This window comes from Cucurbita pepo, chromosome LG01, assembly GCF_002806865.2.
Source record: "Cucurbita pepo subsp. pepo cultivar mu-cu-16 chromosome LG01, ASM280686v2, whole genome shotgun sequence".
Lineage (NCBI taxonomy): Eukaryota > Viridiplantae > Streptophyta > Magnoliopsida > Cucurbitales > Cucurbitaceae > Cucurbita > Cucurbita pepo.
The window spans coordinates 6,981,041-6,997,791 of NC_036638.1; the positions used below are offsets into that span (position 1 = coordinate 6,981,041).

The window sequence follows — 16,751 nt, forward strand, 5'->3', positions numbered from 1 at the left end:
TAGTTTATATTTAAGAAATATAGTTTTTTTTTTTTAATGGTATTTTTTGCAGTTGTTTTTTAAAGGGCAATTTTATGGTTTCAATGTGAGAATATAATATTTGGAAAATAATTGTATCACTTATAAAGAACATGTAATATTGGAAAAAATATATTTATAATAAAAGAAAAAAATGTTTTTTTATTTTTTTAATGCAAAAGGTTATTGAACAAGTTGTTGGACGTAACCAAGACGAAATGTAGTTTGAAAGAAATTGATTGATACCTTATACTAAAATAGCATAATTTACTTAATTATTATACAATATGATGCCAAGTAATAAGATTCAAATGATGGTAACATATGATTGACACCTTATATTAATATAATGAGGACCAACATAAATTGTATCATCACAATATATTAATATAGATACACTTAGGAAAAAAAATCTAATATATTAAAAGGTGTTCATATAATCCGAAAAACTCGCACTATCCAACCCAAACCATAACGGTTAGTTTTTTTATTTTTCTTTTTATTTTTAAGAATATTTGAAGTTAGTAACAGATGTTTGCATAGTAACTTGTGAATGTTTGATATTTTAGTTATTAACGAGACATATGAATAAATAGATTTTTTTAAACTAATTAAAAAAAAAACAAACAACGTGACCCAAATTCAACCCAACCCAACTCGAAACAGATGGTTAGGTTGTGAATCTTATTCGGGCTATTCGAATCTCCAACTCATCTAACTTGTTCAAAAAATATCAATTTAACTACGAAAAAGTGCACCCGGACCAAATCAGCTGCCATGTTCAATGAAACAAAACAAATAATTTTCTTACAACAAGAATCTTTCAAAATAAAAAACAATTGTAAAGAAGAAACTTTGGGGTCATCAATTGGTGATGAGATGAGAGATGCCAGCCATCAAAGAAGACTTATTGAAGAGAAAAGTACAAAAACCAAGCTTAGGTAATTTCTAATGTGATTTACTTAGTGAAATGCTAGTAATTCATTTATATGTACATGTAAAGTTACCTATTTGAATTTTTATCTTACGAGTAGACGTTACGCTCGTCCCGACGCCAATTATTGATGGACGATAGGTCTCACTTTTGGTTCCGAAACTTTCACGAAAATAATAGTTTAGTTTTTAAACTTTAGGTCTCGACACCCATTATCGATGAAAAGAGATGCAGTTATCAATTTAATTATCAATTTTAAGCTTAGCTCAACTAGTTAAGACATATACTCACGACCAATAGGTCAAATGTTTGAATTCCATCCTTCACAAGTTGTTGAATTAAAGTCGACTCAAAACTTTAGATTATATACATACATTACTTTAAAACCGATATTAAACCTAAGAAAACTCAACGAAACCAAAGTCTTATGAAAACGTCAAATCAATTCAACCCGACCCAACCAATTTATATTTAGATTTTTCAATTTTGGGTTACACCCTTAATATATTATAAACTATTTATTATAATAATTATAATAATTAGTTGGTTCAACTATATAGTTGCAAAGAGAAAATTGGTAATGATGTTGGAGGCCTCTCTTATACTTAACCATCAACTCTCCCTTTTTCTTCGTCTTCTCTTTCAAATCACTTTCGTTTTCGGGTTTGAAATCGGTTCGTCCAAAGCGTTGTTCTTAGTTTCTTAGAAGTTGAATCGATTCGGTGACCGAGCCAAGGCCGAAAAATTTGTGTCTGTCTGGACAACTGTTTTCGAAACGTTCTTAGAAAATACGAAAAGTTTTGAAAAACGAGGATGGCGAAGGAGGAAAGAGGAGAGAAAGTGATGGTGATCCAAGATGGAAGCAGGAAGTTGAGTTGGAATGGAGGGATGGGATCGATTGAATGGATGGTGAGGAACTGTGGATTTAGAAAGGGAGATGAAATAAAGCTACTCCTTGTTCTTCATCAGGTTAATAATCCTAGTATGTATGCTTTGATGGAAGCTTCCATGTGTAAGATTTCATTCATCTTTTCCTTTTTTTTTTACTTTTTACGGTGGATTTGGATAAATATACGGATTAAATTTGAAGATACGATTAGAGATGTTCACGGGACAGGTAGAGATTAAGAAGCTTTTGTTCCCGTTCCTACCTCGTATTTCATTTTCCATTCCTACAAAATTCTTATTATATATATATAAAATAAGTGAGTCGTGGTAGGAATTGAGGCGAGGTGGGTCGGGGAATAAAATCGAGATTACCCGAGTGGAATTTGTAGGGATTGGATTGCCATAATTTATTATATATATATAAGTGAGGCTTTGTAGGAATTGAGGTCATGTGGGTCGGAGAATATAATCGAGATTATCCGAGTGGAATTTGTGGGGATTGGATTGCCATATATATATATATATATATGTATATGTATATAGATATACATACACATATACATATACATATATATATATATATATATATATATATACACATATACATATACATATGTATATATATATATATATTTATAACTGTGTGTATGTATATATATGTGTGTGTATAATAAGTGAGGCGCGGTAGGAATTGGGGCGAGGTGGGTCGGAACAGATAATCTTTGTTCATGATCAAATTTAATAGATGAGGAGAAATCTGTCTCTGCTCCGTTCTTATTCTCGAGACATCTCCGAAGATTTTTGTTTGAAACCTTTGAATAAGAATCAAAATAGTCATTTTTTTAAAATTACAGGGACCAAAACTAACCTTTTGAAAGCTCTCAGACTAGAACGAACAAGATTTTTCTTTGTTATTTTAGGTCAACGAAGAGTACGAGAATTTGAACATTTTTCCTTTTGGAGGAGTCGAGTATAACCAAAATGAACTAAAGTTCAAAATATATCGACCAAAATGATATCTAAGTCTTCTTTATTCTACTAAAACGAATGTCGTTTTTTGTTCGTTTTCATCAGTGGGACACAAGCAGCGAGTGGACTCAAACTCTATGATAGGGCTGAACGACAACTTGATAGCGAAGGAAAGCGCAAGGAAATTGGAAGAATACACTAACAATGAACGAATGCCTGAAATTTTGCAACTTTGTGAACTAAAAAAGGTCCGTAAACTTTAATTTAAATGACCGAGCCCGATCCATCTCGAGAGCTTTTTTTAACACACTATACGACTAAGAGGATTCAAACTTCAAGCCTTTTAGTTGAGAGTACAGTATATGCTCATTTTGACCCGTTTTGTCTGGTCGTGTTAGTTCATTATTTAAAATATTGAGCCTATTTTGTTGTAAATTTGTTAGATAAGATTCAAGGTGGAAGTTCATGCAGGGCCTTCCGCAAAGAAAGTAGCTCTCGAAGCTGCTACGAGTTATAAACCAACTTGGGTCATCCTCGACAGGTGAATCCCAATCCAATTCATCTGATTTTAGTCCTTCTCTTGTCGTTACTCGACTCGTAAACTCGTCCAATTACATCAATTTTAACCTTAAATTTTACGAATTTGTAGACGTATGAAGAGAGACCGAAAATTCTTTCTAAAGAATTTGAGTGGCAAGATATCAAGAATGAAAAAGGACAAGACAGTGGTAGAATTGAGAGGAAAATTGGGAATGGAATATGGAAGAGAGGAGGAGGAGGAGAAGGAGTTGGCCAAAGCCTCCCCTTCCCATCAATTTAGCTATGCTGAGATGATACCTGGAAGCCCTCACCAAACTCAAACCTCTCCACCCAGTAACTCTCTTTCTTTCTTTCCTTTGTGTTCTTAATTCTTGCATTTAATGGGTTATCTTAAATACATTATACAAAATACCCGTCAATTTTTTAACGAAAAGCTTCGTTTATTTTGGTTCAAATTGAAAAAAACGTCCATTAAGTGTGTTCGTGACTAAAATTGTGTCGGGTTTAGATATTTTTAGACATGGTTCGGGTTGTAAATTTTTGAAAAAACGTACATTAAGTGTGTTCGTGAGTAAAATTGTATCGGGTTTAGACATTTTTAGACATGGTTCGGGTTGTAAATTTTTTAAAAAACGTACATTAAGTGTGTTCGTGACTAAAATTGTGTCGGGTTTAGACATTTTTAGACATGGTTCGGGTTGTAAATTTTTGAAGAAACGTACATTAAGTGTGTTCGTGACTAAAATTGTGTCGGGTTTAGACATTTTTAGACATGGTTCGGGTTGTAAATTTTTGAAAAAACGTACATTAAGTGTGTTCGTGAGTAAAATTGTATCGGGTTTAGACATTTTTAGACATGGTTCGGGTTGTAAATTTTTTAAAAAACGTACATTAAGTGTGTTCGTGACTAAAATTGTGTCGGGTTTAGACATTTTTAGACATGGTTCGGGTTGTAAATTTTTGAAGAAACGTACATTAAGTGTGTTCGTGACTAAAATTGTGTCGGGTTTAGACATTTTTTAGACATGACTCGGGTTGTAAATTTTTTTTTAGTTTTATTAAATAATGAACTTAAGTTCAACCCATCGTAAAATATTGCATTAGGTTGATTTTGTTAAATGAACACGACTCTCCACAATGATATAATATTGTCTACTCTGAGTATAAGCTCTCGTGATTTTGATTTGGGCGTCCATAAAAGGCCCCACATCAATAGAGAAAGTATTCATTCGTTATAAACCTATGATCATTCCCTAAATTAGTCTCGGACTTTCATGGTCAATTATTTATTTTTTGCATTTTTAATATAGGTTATGTTTCAAAAATTTTTAATTTTGTTTTCAAGAAATAATTATGAAATTAAATTAATTTAAATTAACCCAAAAAAAAATTCATAAAAAATTCATTTATTTATACGTGATTTAATTTTGAATAGAATATTAAAATATTTTACCATATATTAATAATTTAGGGGTAAAAGTTGATTTTTTTTTTTAAATAAATAAAAAAAAAATCAGTAAATAGACTTGAATTTTCGCGCGGAAATTTCCTAAAATATTCCTGTATGTTCGAATTTTCATTTTGGGCGTTTTTGGTTTAGAAAAAGATGCAGAAGAAACAGATTTCTTCGAGACGCAGTTGGGATGGCGCCTTGGCAACAACAAGAAACCACCTTCACTTTGCAAATCATCCTCGAGCTATAATATCAAAGAATCGAAATCTTCGATTCTGCAAGTTCTCAGGCGGAAAGAGGCTTCTTCAGGAGGTGGAGATTCATCTTCTTGCCCATTCTCCATTTCCGATGATAACTTCAAAATCTCCGCCTGTTCGATCTGCCACATCCGGCGGCCATTTGTTGGATGGAGGAGGGATTTCACTTACGCAGAGCTTCATGCGGCTACCAATGGATTTTCGGATCGCAATTTCCTTTCGGAAGGTGGATTTGGTTCGGTTTATCGCGGTGAAATCGATGGGATTAGAATCGCTGTGAAGCAACATAAACTTGCGAGTTCTCAAGGAGAAAAGGAATTCAGATCTGAGGTTAGTGTTCTAAGCAAAGTAAGCCATGAGAATTTGGTGATGCTTTTGGGTACGTGTAGAGAAGCAACTCGCAGGCTGCTGCTTGTCTATGAGTATGTCTGCCATGGATCCTTGGAGAAGCACTTGTCAAGTAAGGATTTCCGCATGGAGCTTGGTAATATACTTTGTTTTTCAGAATTGTTTAAAAAAAACTGTTTGTGGATCATGGGAAAATATATTTTAGGTTATTTGTTTGGCATTTGGTTTGAGAAATTGATCGCAGTTCTATTTTCTTATTATCAACCTTGCATATTATATCTTAGTATTGTTTAGTTAACTCTATTTACAATTTAGGTTGGGGAGGATGATTTCACTACCTATTTGAAGTTGAACTCTGTTGAGCATGTTTAAAAATTGTGTTAAATCTCAATTGATAAGAAAAGATAATTTTCAGGCAAAACTATATATATGAAAAAACAAAAACCTATGTTTAAAAAATACCCTTATTGCAATATTCTCTTCCATTTCAATAATGTTTCAAAACTACTTTTAGAATAAATTTCATATGAAGATTGAAACCTGAAATAATGTGGTAGCGACCAAGAACAACATGGTCATCTAAATTTCCGTTATAGGAGACTGCCACTCCATTCTATGTTCAATTTTTCATTTGAAATTTTGAAGGGAAATATTACAAAAGGAAAAAATGCATAGTTTAAACTATTATTGTTATCAAATGCATTATTATGTCTCTTTCATAATATAAAAATGAAAACAAATGAATTAATTATGTAGGAGAATGTTTGTTGTGTTTACTCTTCTTTTATATGTTTTTTGTTTTTCTTTGTAAATAAACTAAAGTTGTAGTTATGAAACACATCTCTTTTTGGTGGAATTATGCAGGGACTGCACGCAGACCTCTCAGTTGGGAAAAGAGGATGAAGATAGCTAGAGGAGTTGCTAGAGGCTTACAATATTTGCATGAAAATAACATTATCCACAGAGACATGAGACCAAATAATATCCTCATAACTCATGATTATGAGTCACGGGTAATAATTTCCTTCGTGCTCCACTATGGTCCTTTCACGATTATAAATTCCTTTAGCTTGTGTTCGGAGTTTAGTCTAAAACTTTGATGTTTGTATTTATTTAGTTTCTTTTAACTTTGAAAAGTGTTTAATAAGTTAACTTTCAATTGTTTGTCTAATGCGTCCATCAAATTCAAAATCTTAAGAAATTAATTGACCTATCAAATGTTAATTTAAATTTTATGTTTAATGAATCCCTTAACTTTCAATCGTGTGCTAGTTGATTCGTGGAACTTTAGAATTCCATTGAATTTATAGAATTCCATTAAGAAATCAGTTAAACGTTGCTGCTTCTTTTCTTACATTCAGCTAGGAGATTTTGGTCTAGCAAGAACTCAGTATGAAGACTCTGCAGAGACGAGGGTTGTTGGGACATTGGGGTACTTAGCACCAGAATATGCAGAATTTGGTAAAGTGTCTACCAAAACTGATGTTTATGCCTTTGGCGTGGTCTTATTACAGCTTATTACTGGCTTGAGGACCACGGACATGATATTTGAAGGAAAGAGTCTTGTGGGCTGGGTAAGTAATAAGCTCTTTGCTAAGATGTTTTGATCTGCTCGTCATATTCTAATAGGAGCTATCTTAATAAAACTTGTATGTTAAATGTGACAAAATATAATTAAGCTAATAATCACTATAAGTGATCAGTATGTAGCCCTGATGTTTTCTTTTCTGAACAAATGAATGAGAATGGTAAATGAGTGGAATTCACTGAATATGTGTTAAAATATGATAAAACTAAATTTACAGTAACTCATCAGCTTAAACTTTTGATTTCATTTGTGATTTAATATGGTATAAAAGTAGAAGATCCTTTGTTCAAACTCCAATCTGCTTGAGTGCCAGTATGTGTGCATTAAGTACCTGATACTTCCATGTTTTTAAGATTTACCAAGGGAAGTTGTGCTACGTGTTTTTTTAGGCAAGACCATTGCTGAAGGAAAGAAACTACCCTGATTTAATAGATCCAAGAATAGCAGACTGCCATGATTTCTACCAACTCTTTTGGATGGTTGATGTAGTGGTAAAATGTCTGAGGAAGGATCCTCGCAAGAGAATAACTATGACCAAGGTGAACACTCTCCCCATATATTTTCAGCTTCATATCTTTATTTGTCTATCACCTCTGCCTTCTTTAGACTCGTTCGATAGTCATTTAGTTTTTAAAACTTAAGTTTATTAGCACTAAGATATGGTGAGAAAACAAGCACAATTTAAAAAAAAAAATCGTCGAACAGAGCCTTGATGTTCACATTTTTGTTTTATGTGGCTAGTCACGCGTTTCTTATTCCTTGGATTGATTATGAATTCGTACCATGCATACAGTTCAGTATCGAACTTTTTAGTTAAACAAGGGTTCTACACTATTTATGATGACCATTTTAGTTTCTTCTTTTATGTATTGCACTTGACTTGAAACCAATTTGAATGAAGTATTGACCATGCAATTTGAGAGTATTATATTCATTGTTCTTGTCTCTATGGCTAGCTTCTCTCCATTGCATCACTGTTGGCAATAGCTTTCACTACTTAAACTCCGACTAGGGACAACATCCTCCCTTTGTCGGGGGAGGAGAAAAAACAAAAGGGGAAGATAAAAACAAGAAGACATAAATATTTTGGGTTTTAATGTTTTCCTCGTCTAGAAGGTAAAAGGTGAGATCCCATATCGGTTGGGGAGAACAAAACATTTTTTATAAGACTGTAGAAACCTCTCCTTGATAGACGCGTTTTAAAAATTTTGAGGGGCGAGCCCGAAAGGGAAAGTCCAAAGAAGACAATATCTGCTAGTGGTGAGCTTGCACCATTACAAATGGTATTAGAGACAGACACTGGGCAATGTGCCAACGAGGAGGCTGAGCTCCAAAAGGGGGTGGACGCGAGGCAGTGTGCCATCAAGGACGTTGGGCCCCGAAGGGGGGTAGATTGTGAGGTCCCACATCGGTTGGGGAGGAGAACAAAGCATTCTTCATAAGGGTGTGGAAATCTCTCCCTACCGGACATGTTTTAAAAACCTTGAGAAGAAGCCCCAAAGAGAAAGTTCAAAGAAGACCATATCTGCTCGCGATGAATTGTTACATAAGATATATCCCTTTTAATTAAAATCTCTGACTTCATCCCTATCCTCTGCCCAGTTATTCTTTTGTAACATATTATTTTCTTTACATGTTAATAGGTACTAGAATACTTCAATTACCTAATGGATGGTGACCCAACGGGCAATAGCAAAGACTTCTCTCCAGCAGAATCGTTTACACCCACGAATGGATAATCAGCACCTTCGAATCACGGGCGACCATTCATCCAATAAACGACCGCCAGGTAAACCAAATCTTGCTGGAAACCACTGGGAAATTCATCTCTAAATAGCAAAGAAAAAGAGATAATAGAATAGATAGATATTATGTGTTGTTAGGAGCTAGGATGTTTCAACCTTATTATACTTGAGAAGTACTTTTCGTTTTTGTTATATATACTGTTTCAATGTGGCCATTAAAATGGTTCCAAATTGCTTCCTATATTTGTTAGTCTATAGCTTTCAACTCATTCTACCATGTGATCCATTTCCATGTTTGTACTCAAAGAGGATATGTTAAAATGTATGAAGGATTTCCTTTGCAAAGAAAGCTCTGCATTCACGACCTTATTGATTTATCATAAATTTGTTTACGAACATAATCGTGATTTGATTATGGGCTAAGTTAGGACAGGTTTGAGAGTGATCTTGAAAAGTATTCAATATTCAAAAAAGTGATTGTTATTCTTAAAATCACTTCCCTCTAAACTTATTTTGAATTTTAATTGAATTTGACAAATATTTTGTTTTTTACAATGCTAGTCCTATTTTTCTCTTATCTGAGTCAGGAGTTACTTATGGAAATAAATAAAAGTTTATCAAAGTTTACATAGTTTAGTTAATTTAGACCTATGTCGTTAACCATATTCAAAAGAGTTTGATTATGTCTAAGAAGAAAGGCTAGTTATATGCTTTACACATCCAAGTCGAACGTCGTTTTAAAAAAATTGGGTTTCATAAACGATCATGTAGTTGCAAACCGTTTAAACTTATTTAACACGATGGCAACTTGAGACCACTTTGACGTTAGGGGATGCAAATATAATAGCCCGATATGGCCTTCTGTTTTAGCTTAAGTAAGACGAAAAGATTTCATCTTATGATTGCAAAACTACCCATTGTAGAACACTGCTCAACATCTTTAACTCACCCAAAAAAAAATTAATTAAATTAAAGACAAAGGGTAATATTATTTTTCTAGTTTAAATTTTATTTTTTAAAATTTGATAATATATATATTCCAAGATAGAGAAATGGAAAATATAAAAACACCCAAATTTGCGAGCTCTGCGACTTCAAAATCCGACATTGAATGGGTTTTTTCGTTTCGACTCTGCGGCTGTTCTTGGAGCTTAAAACCCTAACTAAAACCATTGCTTGAACTTCGACATTCCCATCCCAAAATGTCTAAAATTTCCTCGAAATTTCTGCTCTATTTCATCCAAAATCGGTTCGTCAATACGGTTTCTGGTTCTACATTGCCTCTAGCGTCTGTGTCTACGATTGAATTCCTCAAGAACTCTTGTGGGCTTGCTACGGATTCTCCTTCTTCCGCCCTTCGAAAGCTCCAATTCGATGAAAAAAGCGCCAAGAAGTACGAAGCCGTTCCTCGTTTCTTGAAATCATATGGATTCGAGAATTCGCAGATCGCCAAGTTGATCGCGAAGCGACCTTCAATCCTTCAATCGAGAGTCTCCAGCAATCTGAAGCCTAAATTTGAGTTCCTCGAGGAAATTGGGTTCGTCGGCCCTTTACTTCCAAAGGTAATTTTATCGAACCCCGCTATTCTGCAGAGGGGCTTAGATTCTCATTTGAAACCATCGTTTTGTTTCATTAAGGAAATGCTTGAATCGGATGAGCAGGCTAATTTTGCTATTCGTCGATTTTCGTGGCTTCTAACTTCTAATTTGAAGGGTGTTATGCAATCTAACGTTAATGTGTTGCTCGGTGAAGGGGTACCTTCGAGGAATATATCGAAATTGATTCGGCTGCAACCAAGAACTATTTTGCAAAAGGTTGATAGAATGGTTTGTGCAGTGAAGAAGGTCAAGGAATTGGGCATTGAACCACACACCCGTATGTTTGTTCATTCGATTCGTGTAGTGGTGTCCATAAGTGACACAACTTGGAAGAAGAAAATAAATGTTTTGAAGAGTTTGGGATGGTCTGAGAAGGAGATTTTAACAGCATTTAAGAGAGACCCATATTGTTTAGCTTGTTCAGAGGAGAAAATGAGGGCTGTTGCAGATTTCTGTTTGAACACTGCAAAATTGGACCCAGAAACTTTAATTTCTTACCCCAAGTTCTTCATGTCTGGACTGGACAAGCGTCTCCGGCCAAGGTTCAAAGTTCTTGAGGTTTTGATGGTCAAAAAACTTATTAAGAACAGAAAGATTGCTTGGTTACTTTTTCTAGGGGAGAGAAATTTTGTCACGAATTATGTTCTTAAGCATTTGGATGAAGTCCCAGATCTTATGGACATATACAGGGGCTATGCGGCAGCCGAATCCAGACCTGTTCTATAGGATTGGAAGAGGTTGTAAGTCAAATTCTTCTTATCTTCTAAATTTTAGTACCATGATTTCGAAATGGGAGAGACGTTTTCTTTAGCTTTTCAAGATCTCTCTCCTCTCACAGTGGTAGACCTCCCTTCCCTTCCAATTTGAGGCTGTTCTTAGCTAAATCTCTTATTGTTTGTCTCTTGGCTTTGTTAAGTATGTAGCCTAATTCTGAATACAATGATATCTTGAAATGGGAAGCTTTTTTCCCTTCCTATTGAGGCTGCTAGCTAATTCTATTACAACATCTTGAGCTTTTGTAAGTTGTTTCATTTTAGAACGAGAAAAGAAAAATGGACCCATTTCGTTTGCATTTGGAATTGTGGAACCGAGCGGAAAGTATAGCAACCATAGGTTTTATTAGGGATAGCTCTTGATGTTCATATCGATTTATTATGCTTCTTGTACCTCTAATATTAGGTAGAACTTAGACAATTACCATCTCAGCTCTATTGTGTCTTTGGTTCATTTCTTTTGGAACAATCAAAAACATTATTATTTTACTATGAATCTACCGATGGAAGTTGAGTACACGGTTCTCTAAAGTAAGAGATTCGAACCAAGTTTTTTTTTGTGTCACTGGAAGAATTATGTTCATGTTAGCTTCTTAGTTACAAGTTAACTCTATAGTCTGCTTAAATCTTGTATGATAATAACCATTTCTTATGAGTTTTGCATATGAAAATTGTCTGCATCTAATTATAATAGCATAAATGTATCAAGGAATGGAATGAGTGGTAGCAAGCATAGTCTTATACTTGGTTGTAGCAATCTCCACACTTGTAGGTTCTTTTGGACGTGTATCATAGTATCGGGACTGGTATTTAAAAGACCAAAAGCAATGGCGAGCTTCTCGCTATGGCTATTGAGGAGCTGCTCCTGCACATCGTCTTCTACGTCATGAATCAAGCTAGTATTTGGCACATAGCCAGCTACCTTGATTTCATCTCTAAGTTCCTCAAGAAAGCATATATTCTATTGGATTGTCCATGAGTTTCTTGAAGCCCTTTCTTCTCCATTATTTTTGTTACTGCAGCCATCTTGCCCCACTTTGAAGCATATGCATAAATATTTGTTGGCTGCTTTCTCTCCTAATTCAATGTTTTTGTGAATTTTTACAAGCACCCAACATGGCACCACATATTGTAATCCTTGGACTAATCTCAGGCTTCCTTGACCCTACCATCTCGACCGAGAAGGTCGACCATGGCACCGTATTGACCCATCCAAGGCTCTAATCTAGTCTTGTTTCATGCTCTTTAAATAGTTAAGTCTCGTCTACTGGACCCGAGAGATTACTAACATAAATAACACATCAAAATGTAATATCATTTGGTTCAATGGTTCCTTTTTACATTTTACCGAAGAGATCGACGAATTCTTAACACCTCCAACATTCTCTCAAACTCAGTAATCAACGTCAACGAATTAGGCCTTTGGCCTTGATCTTGTATCCGGAAAATTATCTCCAATGCCTTGGAAGAAAGGAGGTATAAGTTTAACATATGCAAGTCGAACATCGTTTGATAAAAAAATATATATATTCATGCAGTTGATGTTGCAAAAAGCTTTTTATTTATTATTTTTTAGAAGGAGTCATGGGAGAAAAGCTTTTTATTTATTATTTTTTTTTAGAAGGAGTCATGGGAGGTTTTATAAGCGATCATGTAAACTGCAAACAACTGAAAAAACTTACAATACGACGATTATACACGAGATCAGTTCAACAATAAATTAAGGGATAGTTTAGGGAAGACGAAAAAATTTCATTTTTAACACTTTCATAGGTGTGAATTTATTATCCTTTTAATTTACTAAAAATTTAAATATTGGAATACTCACCCAAAAAAGAAAAGTTAAAAAACAAAGGGTAGTATTATTTTATTTTTTAAATTATATATATATATATAAATAGAAATAAAAACACCCAAATTTGCAAGGTCTGCGACTTCAAAATCCGACATTGAATGGGGTTTTTTCGTTTCGACTCTGCGGCTGTTCTTGGAGCTTAAAACCCTAACTAAAACCATTGCTTGAACTTCGACATTCCTATCCCAAAATGTCTAAAATTTCCTCGACATTTTTGCTCTATTTCATCCAGAATCGGTTCATCAATACGATTTCTGGTTCTACATTGCCTCTAGCGTCTGTGTCTACGATTGAATTCCTCAAGAACTCTTGTGGGCTTGCTACGGATTCTCCTTCTTCCGCCCTTCGAAAGCTCCAATTCGATGAAAAAAGCGCCAAGAAGTACGAAGCCGTTCCTCGTTTCTTGAAATCATATGGATTCGAGAATTCGCAGATCGCCAAGTTGATCGCGAAGCGACCTTCAATCCTTCAATCGAGAGTCTCCAGCAATCTGAAGCCTAAATTTGAGTTCCTCGAGGAAATTGGGTTCGTCGGCCCTTTACTTCCCAAGGTAATTTTATCGAACCCCACTATTCTGCAGAGGGGCTTAGATTCTCAGTTGAAACCATCGTTTTGTTTCATTAAGGAAATGCTTGAATCGGATGAGCAGGCTAATTTTGCTATTCGTCGATCTTCGTGGCTTCTAACTTTTGATTTTAAGGGTGTTATGCAATCTAACGTTAATGTGTTGCTCGGTGAAGGGGTACCTTCGAGGAATATATCGAAATTGATTGGGCAGCAACCAAGAACTATTATGCAAAAGGTTGATAGAATGGTTTGTGCAGTGAAGAAGGTCAAGGAATTGGGCATTGAACCACAGACTCGTATGTTTGTTCGTGCGCTTCGTGTAGTGTTGTCCATGAATGACACAACTTGGAAGAAGAAAATAAATGTTTTCAAGAGTTTGGGATGGTCTGAGAAGGAGATTTTAACAGCATTTAAGAGAGACCCATATTGTTTAGCTTGTTCAGAGGAGAAAATGAGGGCTGTTGCAGATTTCTGTTTCAACGCTGCAAAATTGGACCCAGAAACTGTAATTTCTTACCCCACGTTCTTCATGTCTGGACTGGACAAGCGTCTCCGGCCAAGGTTCAAAGTTGTTGAGGTTTTGAAGGTAAAAAAACTGATTGAGAACAGAAAGATTGCTCGGTTGCTTGTTCTAGGGGAAAGAATTTTTGTGAAGAATTATGTTCTTAAGCATTTGGATGAAGTCCCAGATCTTATGGACATATACAGGGGCAATGCGGCAGCCGAATCCAGACCTGTTCTATAGGATTGGAAGGTTGTAAGTCAAATTCTTCTTATCTTCTAAATTTTAGTACCATGATTTTGAAATGGGGGAGTCTTATCGTCTAATAACACTGCTTCTTGAGCTTTTCAAGATCTCTCTCTCACAGAGGTAGACCTCTCTCCCTTTACAATTAGAGGCTGTTAGCTAAATCTCTTACTATTTGTCTCATGCCATTGTTAAGTATGTAGCCTAATTCTGAATCCAATGATATATTGAAATGGGAGGCTTTTTTCCCTTCCTATTTAGGCTGCTGGCTCATTCTCTTACAACTTCTTGAGCTTTTTTAAGTTGTTTCGTTTTAGAATGAAAATGAATGGATTCACTTTCATTTGTATTTAGAATTGTGGAACCGAGCGTTGTTGAACCGAGCAGAAAGTATAGCAACAATAGGTACAGCTCATGATGTTCATATCAATTTATTATGCTTCTTTTACATCTATTATTGGGTAGACCTTAGACAATTACTCTCTCAGTTCTATTGTGTCTTTTGTTCATTTCTTTTGGAACAATCACAAACATTAGTGTTCATGATGTCTTTTGCTATATATTATCAATGGCAGGTGTTACAGTTACAAGTTTAATTTTTGAAATGATGAAATCTATGCATATCTCCACACACTCGTAGGTTCTTTCGAACGTGTATCGTAGTGTCAGGACTGGTATTTAAAAGACCAAAAGTAATGGCGAGCTTCTCGCTATGGCTATTGAGGAGCTGCTCCTGCACATCGTCTTCTACATCTTGAATCGAGTTAGTATCTGGCACATAGTCAGCTACCTTGATTTCATCTCTAAGTTCTTCAAAAAAGGCATATATTCTCTTAGATTGTAAATGAGTTGTGCTCCCAAACTAATGTGCATGTTTTTAATAAAATCTCAGGCTTCCTTGATCTTACCAACTCGATCGAGAAGGTCGGCCATGACACTGTAGTGATCCATCGAAGGCTTTAATCCATTTTCTTGAAATAGTAGAGTCCCTCACACCATACCGAGTGACTGCGGGTAGAGATGACACAAAAATATATATCATTTGGCTTGATTGTTCCTCTTTTAACATTATATCAAAGAGATCCATGAGTTCATGACAGAAACATCACAACCAAGATTTAACTTATCGACAAACTTCTCCCTCTTGCGATCGCCCAAATCGGCATAGGCATGCAAAGCTTCCACAAGTATTACATTGCTTAGCTTATCTCTATCCCTTCCTCCTGCAACAGCCATCTCTGGTTCACCACTTTGCACATATTCAACAATCATGGAGTTCCATGACACAACAGTCCTCTGATCCATTCCATCAAAATTCAATCTAACTCTCTCCACTGACCCACACTTTGAGTACACATCAACCAGAGCAGTTGAAATATTAACAAGCTTTGCTAACCCAGCTCTAATGGCATACCCGTGACGAACGAATGAACGAACATCAGCAACAGCAGGCAAAACAGTAACAAATGTAATCAAATCAGGCCTTCGCCTTCATCTTGCATCCTCAAAGCCAACTCCAGTGCCTTCCTTGCAGAGCCATTTTGAGAAAACCCAGCCATAATCGCACCCCAAACCTCTCTGAGGCATTCTGTCGAACACCTTGTACGCATCATCAATTCACAACGCCAGTCATGGAAAACACATTATCCCCAAACGAATTCGTAATACATAAAACATTTATTTCTTTATTTATTTTTAAACAATGAGATTTTCCATCCTAATTTCAATATATATTTTGAAAAATTACATTTTAAAAATATAGATTTTCCATTTTAAATTGACATGAGACCCACCAAAAAACAAAGAAGCAATGCAATGAAAAGATAAATTAAAGATAAATAATAAATAATTGAAACTAGTAAATAATAATTCTCATTCCCTTTCATTAAATGATTTAACATAAGGTTTAAAAAGGAAATTTTGTATTATGATGTCTTTTTTTTTTTATAGAAAATATGTAGTATGTTGCCACGTCAGCATCTTTTCGTAGTACTAAAATTTTTTCGAGTATAGATTATATATATATATAACTTAACATTCATTACACCTACCATACACTAACATTCATTCTCATCCTCGTGAATGGTTGTGAAGAGCTAATCTTTGTACGAAGGGTTGCAAACAATTACCTTCCTTTTTAATTCTGGAATGGCGTTCCCAAAATTCAACTTTTTTTTCTTAATCAAAGGTATAAATATGGATTAAAATTAATGGACAATCTCTCGGTCAGATTTGTATCTATTTAGTCCCTAAACATTAAAAAAAAATATATCTAATATACCCTTGAAATTTAAAAAATTATCACAGTTAGCGACTAAATTTATAAATTTGGAAGGCCAACTAAGGACTAAACTTGTACTTTAGCTAAATTAGCTCATCAAATGAATGAATACGAAAAAAAATTATAGTTAAACCGTAATTGACATATAGTTTTTTACTCGATATTCGAAAGTTCAGATCACTTAAATTT

General features: G+C 34.9%; 3 protein-coding genes across 7 annotated transcripts; all 3 read left to right on the plus strand.

The window, feature by feature from the left end:
- The first annotated feature begins 1,562 nt into the window (after positions 1 to 1,562).
- LOC111795836 (probable serine/threonine-protein kinase PBL4) lies at positions 1,563 to 9,054 on the plus strand. 2 transcript variants are annotated; one of them, XM_023678442.1, is made up of 9 exons: positions 1,563 to 1,964; positions 2,915 to 3,057; positions 3,253 to 3,350; positions 3,459 to 3,682; positions 4,950 to 5,543; positions 6,272 to 6,420; positions 6,769 to 6,981; positions 7,385 to 7,534; positions 8,639 to 9,054. In XM_023678442.1, the coding sequence occupies exons 1-9, from the start codon at positions 1,766 to 1,768 to the stop codon at positions 8,732 to 8,734; spliced, it is 1,866 nt and encodes a 621-aa protein (XP_023534210.1). In that variant the 5' UTR covers positions 1,563 to 1,765; the 3' UTR covers positions 8,735 to 9,054. The 2 variants fall into 2 exon arrangements, with proteins under 2 accessions (XP_023534210.1, XP_023534217.1); XM_023678449.1 differs by having other exon boundaries at positions 4,950 to 5,519.
- Positions 9,055 to 9,817: 763 nt separating this feature from the next.
- On the plus strand, positions 9,818 to 11,607 carry LOC111783884 (transcription termination factor MTERF5, chloroplastic-like). The gene has a single exon (XM_023664730.1). It carries the CDS (start codon positions 9,943 to 9,945, stop codon positions 11,062 to 11,064), a length of 1,122 nt encoding a protein of 373 aa, XP_023520498.1. The 5' UTR covers positions 9,818 to 9,942; the 3' UTR covers positions 11,065 to 11,607.
- Positions 11,608 to 13,033: 1,426 nt separating this feature from the next.
- On the plus strand, positions 13,034 to 15,342 carry LOC111791778 (transcription termination factor MTERF5, chloroplastic-like). 4 transcript variants are annotated; one of them, XR_002814686.1, is made up of 4 exons: positions 13,034 to 14,287; positions 14,636 to 14,686; positions 14,857 to 15,044; positions 15,174 to 15,342. XR_002814686.1 is itself a non-coding variant. In XM_023673399.1 (2 exons), the coding sequence occupies exon 1, from the start codon at positions 13,157 to 13,159 to the stop codon at positions 14,276 to 14,278; it is 1,122 nt and encodes a 373-aa protein (XP_023529167.1). In that variant the 5' UTR covers positions 13,034 to 13,156; the 3' UTR covers positions 14,279 to 14,287; positions 14,857 to 15,342. The 4 variants fall into 4 exon arrangements, 1 of the variants encoding a protein (XP_023529167.1); XR_002814691.1 differs by having other exon boundaries at positions 14,922 to 15,044; XR_002814695.1 differs by lacking the exon at positions 14,636 to 14,686 and having other exon boundaries at positions 14,922 to 15,044.
- Positions 15,343 to 16,751: the final 1,409 nt, after the last annotated feature.

Coding starts and splice junctions, on each gene's coding strand:
- LOC111783884 (XM_023664730.1), top strand. CDS start 9,943: ATGTCTAAAATTTCCTCGAAATTTCTGCTCTATTTCATCCAAAATCGG.
- LOC111791778 (XM_023673399.1), top strand. CDS start 13,157: ATGTCTAAAATTTCCTCGACATTTTTGCTCTATTTCATCCAGAATCGG.
- LOC111795836 (XM_023678442.1), top strand. CDS start 1,766: ATGGCGAAGGAGGAAAGAGGAGAGAAAGTGATGGTGATCCAAGATGGA. Junction 3,683..4,949: donor AACTCAAACCTCTCCACCCA/GTAACTCTCTTT, acceptor TTTTTGGTTTAG/AAAAAGATGCAGAAGAAACA. Junction 6,421..6,768: donor CTCATGATTATGAGTCACGG/GTAATAATTTCC, acceptor TCTTACATTCAG/CTAGGAGATTTTGGTCTAGC.